General features: G+C 41.3%; 1 protein-coding gene across 2 annotated transcripts in view; it reads left to right on the top strand.

Annotated features, from left to right (window-relative positions):
* Window positions 1–12,057, top strand: part of RICTOR (RPTOR independent companion of MTOR complex 2) — a 187,585-nt gene that overhangs the window by 30,995 nt on the left and 144,533 nt on the right. For both annotated transcript variants that reach the window (XM_048849236.2, XM_048849237.2), the window contains one exon: window positions 9,496–9,593. In XM_048849236.2, coding sequence (XP_048705193.1) covers window positions 9,496–9,593 — 98 coding nt within the window. The remainder of the gene's footprint in view (window positions 1–9,495; window positions 9,594–12,057) is intronic.

The raw sequence follows: 12,057 nt of genomic DNA, 5'->3' as shown, positions 1-12,057 counted from the left end.
TGTAGGAGAGGGAAATTGAACAGTGTGAAAAAAACATTGACAGGATACTCATTAATCTGAGTCTTGATGGGTGGAGCAGTGTGTACACAATAATCTAATCGTAGGTGATTTTGTGATAACAGAAGATGGGGTTGTCTGTTTTACAGAAACAATTGATATGCTGTGTGAGCATTTCCTAATATAATACTTAAAAGAAGTAGCAGTAAAAGCTGTAACAAACTATGAACAAAAAAAAAAGTGTCAAGTGCATAGTTTTGTACTGACAATGTTGCAAATGTATGAGAAGAAATCTAGAAGAAGATAATGAAGGGAACCTGCAATTTTTATAATATATGGATGCGGAGCTTGTTTGGTACGTCTTTTAGCCAAAAACTTAAGTACAACTCCAGAAAAACGGAAAATGTTGAAATTGCAGAATACTTTGGTACCAATCACTTTGCTTCAGCTTCACTGAAGAGAGCCGGAAGATCCAAATTAATTCTTCCCCAAGATGTGCAGTGGAATTCAGTGATTGATTTTTGAGCTATTTATTAAGAACTGGCCAATTCTGATGACAATTTGTGAAGAAAATCATGACAACACAGATGGAACTATCACACCACAGTAGTCAACATCAGACTAAAGAGAAATGTGGAAGATCTCCTGACTATACTGAAACATATTTTCATAGCCTTGGATAAATTGCAGAAAGATTGCTGCTGTATTGTTGATTCTGTTGCAATTTTGAAAGAACTTCAAGAGACACTGAAGAAAGGAAAAACCCAACAACAAAGTTCTGTTGCAGGCTGTAAAGAAGCAGATGGATCAAGCACTTACTCCTCCTTTTCTTGCCAATATTTTCAACCCAGAGTACTAGGGTAGATGCCTAACTCCTAGACAAGATGATGCAGCTATGGCATTGGTGACAATTAATGCCCATCAGTCATGCCAATCGTAATAAATTTCAGGGCTGGCGGTGAACTATTTAAGCAGCACAGGTTTTGCTAATGTTTTTAAAAAAAGTTACACCATTGGACTGGTAGACGTCATTAGTTAAGCACCTGCGCAGAGTTTATTGAAGTGCTAAACCAGCTTTAGACAGCAGTAGTCTCTTCAGCAGCACAGATTGAATTAGTTCAAACGAAAAAATATTCTAAGTTGGAAAATCTATTGGGAGTTGAAAAAGCTGGAAAGCTTTGTTTTTTTTTTCCTCATCCAGTCTATGAATAAAAACAAGGAGGGAGAAGGGGATGAAATCTACTATTTTTAAAAGTCTGAAGGACAGCCTAAGTAATTTAGGAGACTGCTCATTTTCAAGAGACTTGGGCAAGTAGGAACTTACATTCCCATTACTTTTACTTAGATGTATTTGAAATGTTTCCCAGGCTGCCCTGAAATAATCTCTCTGTTTAATAAATCATTTAGTTGTAATTGTGAAACATATTTTGATAAAAGATGGTTATGTATCCAAAACGCTTACGGTTATTTTGTTTAATAAAAATACATTTTATATGCAGTTTTGTGTCTTTAATTAAATTCCAGTTACTGTCCTAATGCTCTTGACACAAATAATGAGAGAGAAGTTAATTATTCGTTTTCTAAATACTAAAAACTTACAGTTAGTAAGAATTTGCAAATATTAAGTTATGTAATTGCTTAAATAAATGTGATAGTGTACCCTTCTAGTCACAAAAAGATGTACCAAATCTAGTATAAAGATTCTACTTAATTGTAAATCAACATGATTTAATGGTTATATCCGTCAATGAGTGTGCCTTTTTTAGAAAATATCTGAAGTACAAATGGAAAAGCTCATTTAAATTGAGGCTTTCCACTTCATGATTTAAATGGCCTTGATTTAAATTGATTCACCTGTTAATCTTTTTCTTTGTCCCAGTTATCTAATAGAAGTACCTCCATTTCACATAATGCTCATTTTAATAGTACTGCTCTTTAAACTAATATATTAACTGCAATTTAAAATCCCGATTCACCAGTGAGCTTTGAGAGCTTTTTACTGCTCCATCACATCTGCGTGAGGGGGGAGTATATGAAAAAAAAATCCAGTATTTAAAAATCGGTTTAGTCTAGTCAGGGACCACAAACATTAAAATGCCTTAATCCTAATCCTATAGGTATTTCATTGTCTGGGTATAACACAAGAAGGACATGAGACACTTGTTATGGATCTTAATCAGGCTGCAACTTTATTATATAGATGTCTGGGACTACCCGGCAGATGGAGTGTACAGTGCAGGCAAATCCATGATTATTCAAATCAGTTCTCCGGGATTTCCATCAGCCCCCCTTTGTTTCTATCCAAGTCCCCTAGCTAATCCTTGGCTTTGACCTTACCATCCACCACCCTCATAAGAGGGTTAAGGTGGGCTATGAGAATGGGGGGAGAGGGGAGGTTGGTTCCCTGCCATACCAATCAGAGAAGTTCCCAATCCCCTCCCCCGTTCTGTTCTTTTATCCATTACCTCCTTTTAAGTCCTTTAACAGGCCATTTATCTGGTCACTGGCTGCCTTCCCTATGGAGTACTTGCACTGGACATCCGCCCAACCTTACAAAGTAAGGGCATGGCTACACTTGCAGATGTAGAGTGCTTTGAGTTAAACCAGCCTTCGTAGAGCGCAGTAGGGAAAGCGCTGCAGTCTGTCCACACTGACAGCTGCAAGTGCACTGCTGTGGCCACATTAGCAGCTCTTGCAACGGCCACAGAGAGCAGTGCATAGTGGTAGCTATCCCAGCATACAAGTGGCTGCAACGTGCTTTTCAAATGGGGTGGAGTGTGACAGGGAGTGTGTTGTGTGTATGTGGGGGGGAGGAGAGCATGTCAGCATGCTGTCTTGTAAGTTCAGACAGCAGCACCCCCCCCCCCCCGCCGCACCCTTCCGCCCCCCACACCATTCTACAGTAATGGTTTGCTTTGTCTTGGAGCAGATAAGCATGCCAGCTGTCAAAACGGAGCTTTCAAAGGGCATATCTGCATTCCTGCAGTGATTCCAAAATGACAAGAATGGCCACTTGATTTAAGGGGATTATGGGATGTTCTTGGAGGTTGATCAGAAGGCAGTAATGCAACACCTGGTTCACGCTGACGCCTGGAAATTTCAGCCAAGGCGCACCAAGTGTTAATCTTCTTGCCGAGGTGGAGTACCAAGAGCGCTCTAGCCGTGGAGTGAGAGCGCTCTACGTGCCTTGCCAGTGTGGATGGGTAGTGAGCTAGGGCGCCCGGGGCTGCTTTAATGCGCTCTAACTCACAAGTGTAGCCAAGCCCTAAATTGTGACATATGGCCTACCACCTTTTTCTCTCACCAGAAAAGGTTCTCTCACACCCACTGTGGAGAAAGTGAAAAAACCTCACTCTGCCGAAGTCAAATTCAGGTGGTGTGGGAAAAATTCCTTCCCAGCCCCCCTTTAAAAGGAGCGACTAGTGTAGTACTCACAGCAGGTCCTAACCCAGCCTGCCATTTGCTTCCACTAGGGGAGGGAGGGTGGGCACTGGCTTCCTTGCTGCGTGGAACAGACACACTTGCCCCACCCAAGTTTCATACCTTTATGCCCTTTGGACCTCAGATTCCTGGGAGGGGGGAGTCATTGCTGCAAAGCTGTCCACCGAGCATCTTTTTTACAGCAGTTTTTGACCTCTTTCTCCCCAGCCCCCGCCCCCACCATAAACCAGAGCCCCAGACAAACTCTGCCCCACCTTACTTGTGGTCCAGTCATTGTCACTGCAGGGCAGAGTTAAGTGTGTTTCGGTCATTAACTATGTATTTTTAACATATTTGGATTTCTTTTAAGTGTAATCTTAAACCCAGGAAATGTAGAGTTATGCTGTGTGGTGTGTTTTGTTTTGTTTTGTGTGGTAATTGCATCCCTTTAATATATTTTTTTACTCTTAAATTACTGATACATGCCCTCTACTAAACTCCATCTTTTCTGTCTGGGAATCATATACTCAGTGTAAAGTCTTCAGAGATTCTTTTAATTGTGTGTACAGATCTATCACAAATCTATCACAATTGGATTCTGATCCTTGATTGGGGACAAAGAACAAATAATCCTTAATCTATTCACATCTATGAAAAGGGCAGCATGGTGTGTCTTGGAGAACAACGCCTATAAATCTTAGAAGTCAGATGCATTGCCTACTTGAGTGAGGGAACTCAAATTTTTGGAGTAGTTTCTGAATTCTGGACTTCACATGCATGTGGGTGTGAATTCAGAGTGCTTATTGTCATTGTGAATAGTTTTCCCTCCAGACATTACCTTAATAAACTGATAGTGAAGGTTATGCCTTCATTCACATGCAGTGCCTCAGATTGCATTGTTTACTGATAAAACATTGTTTATTGACTTCTTAATGAGCCTGATATGTGACGATCTTCCAAACTTGCATGAACACCTTGATAAGCTATGAGTACTTGTAAAGAACTTTCACTTTCAAAAAATAATTTACATCTATCTACTTAACTCTGACCAGTGATTGATTCAATTCCATTGAATGTTTCTAGTCAAATTATTCCTTTATGCTCTGCTTAATTCCTGTGGACAGCATCGAGTTTGGAAGGCTGTTCTCAGAGGCTTGTTTGCGAACAACTCCATTGCACCCAAATACTTTGTATAATCTTCATGTGATTCAGGTGTAACACAGTGGTTGTCTGGGGTTGTTAATTCTGTGGTCCTCTTAAAGTGAGAGGAAGAAAAAAAAATGTATATAATTTTTAGTCGGAGTTGTTAAATGAGCTTTTGCATGAATTGTAGTTGTAAATTAGTCCCAGGATATTAGAGAGACAAGGTGGTCCAATAAAAGATATGCCCTCACCCATTTTATGTCTCTAAGTACAATGTTATGAGGTGAAAGGAGGTCCTGACCTTTAGTTTTAGTTACTTGAGAGAAGACTTTAGGGAAGTTTCTGTTTGAGTTCACTTTTAGCACTTTAGACCATTTTGTTTTCAAACTGTGAGGCACTTTTGCCCCTGGGAAGGGTGCCGTGAGGTTATCAGGGGTCAGGGAGTGAGGTTTCCACAGGGCTCCGGCCAGCCAAGTGTCCGGTCCAAGGCAGGACAGGACCCTTCCTTTACCAGAGGTTGTAAAGGAGATGGGGAGAGCATGGCCCCTTCCAGCCCTCCCCAGGGAGCAGCCGCCTGCTGCTCTCCCCTCCGTGATTTCTGGGAACTCCTTGAGTGCTCTTCCTGCTGCTGCCCAGTCCTGGATGCCCACTGGTCAACAGCCCTGGGTATTTTTAAACTGTCCTGAGCCTGTGGGAGTCAGAGGCTCTGGCAAGAGGGGGGGAAGGCAAGGACCCCTTGTCCATTCCATGCCACTCTGCCCTGGGCACCTCCGGGGGTGGAGCCAACTAAATGCTGCCACCCACTGTGCTCCTCTTGGGTGAAAAGAAAAGGAGTACTTGTGGCACCTTAGAGACTAACCAATTTATTTGAGCATGAGCTTTCGTGAGCTACAGCTCACTTCATCGGATGCATACCGTGGAAACTGCAGAAGACATTATATACACACACAGAGACCATGAAAGATGACCATGAGATCATGGTCTCTGTGTGTGTATATAATGTCTTCTGCAGTTTCCACGGTATGCATCCGATGAAGTGAGCTGTAGCTCACGAAAGCTCATGCTCAAATAAATTGGTTAATCTCTAAGGTGCCACAAGTACTCCTTTTCTTTTTGCGAATACAGACTAACATGGCTGTTACTCTGAAACCTCTTGGGTGAGTCACTTTCTGCAGTAGATGGGAGTGGGTTAGCAGCGGGGCTGTTATGAGACTCCAGTGTAGAAGGGGAAGTTTGGGTAGTTCTGCTTTAGACTAGTTTTGTAGGATCCTTTGATAGAAGTGATATTGGCTGGTGCTTCAGCCTGCTGTTTCTACTGTAAATATACTCACAATACATGCACTGGTTATTGTATTAACTACTGATCAAGCATCTTGGAAGGGATGTGTGTGAAATTACACATTAATCAATTAACTTATTTATAGAGTCATTGACATTTTTGTGGAAATCTACCATGCTTCCTGTTTGTTCTGCCAGTATATGCTTAACAGGAACGGTGGTTGGAACATTATTTTTACATGTGGTCAGACAATGCTGCCAAATCTGCTAGGGGAAGGTGGTGTCACTGGTGCTAGTGTGATGATTACAGCGTGTGGTCCATCCCTTCACTGGCTGCTTTATGAAGTAGAGCTCTTTGGTGTTATCTTGAACACGCTAGGGAATAGAATCTCTGACTCACCACATTTACCCCACCTGAATCATAACGTATCTCCATCCTCAAGTGCTTAAAAGTCATGAGAATTTTGTAAAATATGGATTCTTCTTGCTTTCTGATTTTGCATTTTTAGCGTATGTGCTGGAGGATTCTCTGCACCTTGAAGTCTTTAAACCACAATTTGAGGACTTCAGTAGCTCAGACATAGCTCAGGGTTTTGTTACAGGAATGGGTGGGTGAGATTCTGTGGCCTGCGTTGTGCAGGAGGTCAGACTAGATGATCGTAATGGTCCCTTCTGACCTTAAAGTCTATGATTCTATGATTGTCATATTTTCAAGCTTTTCTCCATAACCAGGAGGGCTAAAAAACTTTTTTTAAATGAAAGATTGATTCTAGGAGCTAGTGTTTCAGGAAAACTAAACATTGTGACACTCATGATAAAATCGTGAGAGTTGGCAACACTGCCAATCAATCTTCCTACTTTTTCCTATTATTTATAGGAAATTTCAATCCATTATTCTGCAAATATACACACACCAGTTCTGGACTTCCCCCTGCTGCCATGATATAAGAATTTACAGGGATGTCAAGGAGAAAGTTCTGCACTGAATCTTGGATCTTTGATTCAACGGGAATCCAGTTAGCTGCAGAACCTCAGATCTGGTTAGGGTGAGGATTTATATCTCAGTTGCAGGTAGGAAAAGAATGGCTGTAGTCAGGCTGAGCCAGATTACTTTCCATAAACTGTGTTCACTCTGTGTTTTACCCCACCCCTCCCACTGGTATTTCTCTCATCTTACGCCCTTTTATTCAAGTTTATTTCTGGTAATGATATGAAAATGAGCCATACCTCTTTTACCTAGTTGGAATCCGTTCCCTGTGAGTATTGATTGGAACTAAGGTTTGAGTTGACGATGTTTGACCTACATGCTGACTACTTCATACTTCTCTCCTGAATAAGTGTATTCTGAGGTGGCATTCTGTAATTCTTTATCAGCCTGGTCCTTCTGCAATTGTATATTGCTGGTATGAACAGATCATAATGGACCAAATTGTTTTACTCATCTTTGTAGTTTAGTAATAGAAAAGACCACTTGTCCTCTCAATTTCCTGCTTATATTGTAGCTTGTATACTGGAGTCCCTTCTCCAGGACAGCAAGATTGTGCTGCAGTGAGATCTTGCTGGGGGATTTGTGTGTGTGTGTGTTTTTTTTTTTTCTCCCCTGTTTGATGGTAGGGGTTTTGGAAAGTATCCAGGACTCTGAGTTGCATGAAAAGCTTGGGATGCTTTCTGGCCCCTCGGTAAGCTAGAAAATTAGTTTAGCAAAATTTTTTTCAAGCTTTGTACTCTGTATGAATAAGAATGACTGTATCATTAGAGAAACGTACTTGCCTATAATTCAGCCTCTCTGAAGATATAACTAAATTCCTATTTGTCCACCTTCCTTCCTCTCAAAGTTTAAACTTTATCGGCTTAAGTCTGATAATTTACGGCATTCTTTGCTCCCCGATTATCAGAGAACTGAAGATGAACATTTTAGAAGGCTCGGCGGTATTGGCAGCTGTGTGTTACAGGTCCAAAAGCTTTTGTGAGCTAGGGAAATTCCCACCTATGCCATGCTAAAAGCAAAACCAAAAAGAATAGGAGTCAGTTAAATTATATTTTCAGAGAAGACAAATAACAGGGAGGTAGTTTCCCCCTTCGGTTTAAGCCCTGAAATGAGGGGTTATGACCTAAACTGAAAGCAGTACCATAACTATACCCTAGCATCATTCTCTTTAATTTTCCTTTGTTATGGCTTTGACAGCTTGAAGCATCTAAAACTGGATAAAATCCTAGAAAAATAAACTATACAGAATAATCCTGAACTTGGATCATGATGGACCTGCCAATAGAATCTCTTCCATCTTTAAATTGTATGATCCTCTCAAAAGTAAATGCTTTTGATGTGGTATCCAAATATATGTGTAGAAATGTTTTATATCGACCTCAGTTTGTTTAGTGGGTTTTATTTGGTTTAACCCGGATGCATAACATTCTACCATACACTCTCTCCCCAAGCTATCGTGTATGTGTTTGACCAGTTACCTAATTGATGGTGCTTACTGACTGTTCAGTTGGAAGTTAGACTGTTGGAGTAAATTTTTTAGGAGTAAAGGTTGCATCTCCTAGTGGTAGGGCAGGCTCTTGCCCTGTTCTTCTACATCAGTTCAGGATATGTCTTGAGTAGAGACTTGTCCATTTATTCAGATTTTGTGATCTGCAGTAAATCTTTTTGAACGACAGAGACCAGTAATGTGTTTATGGAGTTATGGGGGATAGCGCTCTCTGTGATGAGAGCAGTCATTTTCAAACTGCTTTGCACGGAGCTGGCTGGTCAGAACGTGCTTGCTGTCCTTTTTTTCCAGCTGCAAGTTTCACTAAGACAGTAGAAAATGCATTACATATTTCACTAATAATGCTTTTCCAGTCTGTGATAGGATTACTTGAAAGGGCTAATGTCCCATGTTCTCAGTTGTAGCCGGTCCTGGCTGCTTTAGAAAAGCAGTTCCCTGAGTCTTGATTACAATAGATCCACCTCCAGGCAAACTCCTTCTTGCCGCCGCTTCCTAGCGGGTCCGTCTCTGGCCGTGGTATGGCCTGGGGTAGTGGTTGGTTGGGAAATATAAGGTATTAATATCAGAAAAGTTAAGAAGGTGAATATTTTATTGAATGTTGTACAGCTTCTGTTAAACAATGCATGCCTACAGTTTGGTATCATGGAAGAATAGCCTCTGGCTAAGGCACTGCACTAGTATTTGGGAGATCAGGGTCACTTCCTGATTTGACCACAAAATTCCTGAGTGACGCTGAACAAATTGCTCATTCGTTGTGCTTTAATTCACAGTCTGTAAAAAGCAAGTAATACTTCCCTCTCAGAGATGCTGAGGATAAATTCATTAAGATTTATGATGTACTCAAGTATTGTAGTGTTGGAGAATATATAAATATCTAGATTTACAAATTGCTGAAGTTTGTTTAATAACAGGGTATTGCTAAAATTTTCCTTTGAAATAGGTGTGTGTCCACTTCTTGGGCTTGTGCCACTTATTCTGGGAACGCAAATACGCATATTGCGGTTCTAGGTGTAAGCCAAATCGGAACTCTTTGAAGAAAAACAGGCTAGATCCTTAACCAAAAGCCGGAAAAATAAACAGGGTACCTATTATGTTTGGGAAAATATGTGGTGAATGCTTGTTTTTCTGAATCATATCTACCAATAATCTGTTTCTTTTGCAGAACCCTATGATAACTTGAGGGAGATTCTCCAAAATGTGGCCAAATTACAAGGTGTTTCAAATATGAGAAAACTAGGCCACTTGAATAATTTTACTAAGGTAAGAACTTAACTGGTACAGCTTGTTCAGTGGTAATTTCTTTTAATGATTATTTTATTTTTACTATGCCAGATGTTTGTTAGGACCCTCACAGTAGTCCCTGCTGCGAAGAATTTATGATTCAGAATTTAGATGTGACACCATCGCGAGAGAGAACAAACAAGATCATGCATTAGTTCACTTACCTCTTGGTGGCTGAATTTTTGTTTGTTTAATTCACTCATGGGTTTTGTGACAGAAGTGAGTTTTAGTAGAAATTTGAATGACGTGCGCAAAGCTGGAATAGGTTTGAGAGGGGAATGGAGTTGCACGGAAAAAGGAATGGAGATGTTTGCGGGGGGGAGGACATAGAGGGAGTGTTTCCAGAGATCTGGGGAAAGTGAAAGGAGACTAATTTGGTTATAAGTAGAAATGTACCTTTTAATGTAAGGCAGAAATACACAGAGCAATGGATAGCCAGTAGAGCAGTTCAGAGAGAAGAGTTGTGACTTGGTCTTAACAGGAGGCAAGAAATATTTCAAAAGCAGAATTTGGGTAGACTAGAACAGAGAGGGTTAGGTAAGAGGCCTTTTTTTTCCTACTTATATTTACTGTTGATTCACGGTGGTATGATTTATAGTTTTCACTTCAGTCCAGGTAACTGGTGCACAAACACCAAAATAGTGAGCGGTATATAAATGCCTTGGTAGTATATTAGATCCTGATTTTGTATGGAAATTGACTAATGTTTTTAAAAGTGTATTTAGTATCTCTTTTGATCAAGCTAATCCCTTTCCAGTTACATTTATTCCATACTTACTCATACTTCAAAACTCCTACTTTAAGGGGGTGATTATATGGGCTTGAAAATATAGTCTCCTCGCTGACAGTTTCAGCGAGTGTTGTTGGGGAAGGAAAAACCTGACTGAAATTTCATTCAGAAATCTGTGATGGAAAGGATGATACAGGTAACTTCTTAAGTTGTTCTGTGTTAAATACCAAAATCCTCTGATAAAAGGAAATGAATAGGAATTATGACACTTTTTCGCATTATGTATATTTGAGTTATACCTGCTATCTTTAGTGACTAAAATATTTATTCCTGTCACTGTAAAACCAACATAGTTAAGAAAATGATCTGGATTCTATTACTACATGTACATCAACTAATTTTTATTAAGTTCCAACCAGGGGTGTGCACAAGGGGGGGGCAAGCAGGGGCACAGTTCCCCACAAATCAGCCTGGGCACAGAACTCCGCTGGGGCAGGTAGAGCGAACTGCTCGGCCCCTGGGCGGTAGAGGGAGGGAGAGCCAGCACCACTGGCCCTTGGGCCATTGTGGGAAAGGAGGAGAGCCAGCTCCACCTCCTGTAGCGGGGAGAACTAGCTCCTCAGTGCTGGTCCAGGGCAGGAGATGACAACTTCTCTAGTCCCAGGGCCGTGGGGGAGAGAGGGAGAGCCAACTCCACCGGGCCGTGATGGGGAGAGGCAGCTCCTCTGGACGCAGGAGTTGGGGTGGGGGTGGAGGAAGGAAAGGCAGCTCCTCTGGTTGCAGGGACACAAAGTGCCCCTCCAAAAGTGGCCAATTTTTTATACCTGTTCATGCCACTGGTTCCAACAACAGTGAAGGTTGTCAAATCTGCTTCATTCTCATGCAGAAAGAAAAGGAGTACTTGTGGCACCTTAGAGACTAACCAATTTATTTGAGCATAAGAGCGGTTAGACAAAGGACTCCTTGAAACCTGTCCAGAAGCCAATCCGAAGTCTTTAAAGTGTGCATCCTTGAAGTTGAAACTTGAATTGAGTTCCTCTGAGTGCCTGAGCTATGCATCAGTGCTGTCTGCGTCGATGCAGTCAAGCAGATCAGCTTCACCCACGGTTCCCTTCACTACAGGAAGAGCTCTTCATACCACAAGTGAAGTTACATCTACCATTGTACAAAGCACAGAAGGTCCTAAATTAGAGCTGATCATCCTCAGTACCACTGACAAATCTCTCTCTTCCAGGCCGGCTCTGAATCTCTTGACACCCGCTTCATGCAGGCTTAGCCTTTACAGAGAATTTGGAGAGTCTGCAGTGTGTAGTGAGATTTTTGCCCCTTTGGATAATTCTCAACAATTTTTGTCCAGACTTCCTTTTCAGAAATCTGTCCTGGACCAGCAGTCCCATCCAGAGCTCCTTATCATGACACACACATCAAAAGTTCTTCCTCTTTATTTGAAATACTTTACACTAATTTATCAAAGTCAGCTAAACAAAAGAGCCAAATAAACAAAAGAGCCAAATAACACCCTTCCAGCTCATCAGAATTCAGAAAAAAAACTCTTACTGTGCCATCCCACAAACAATTGCAACTTTTCTCTCATAAAAGGGCAGAATTTCCTCCTTCCCTTCAGAAGAATCTGGGACAGTTTAGGGGAGGCTATTTAATGCCAGTGGTCTATAACATCCAGTGAATTGATACTATAGTGGGGATCAAAGAATT

The sequence above is a fragment of the Caretta caretta genome, chromosome 5, assembly GCF_965140235.1.
Source record: "Caretta caretta isolate rCarCar2 chromosome 5, rCarCar1.hap1, whole genome shotgun sequence".
NCBI lineage: Eukaryota > Metazoa > Chordata > Testudines > Cheloniidae > Caretta > Caretta caretta.
The sequence above is the reverse complement of the archived record's forward strand: the minus strand, read 5'-3'. Positions and strand labels throughout refer to the sequence as shown.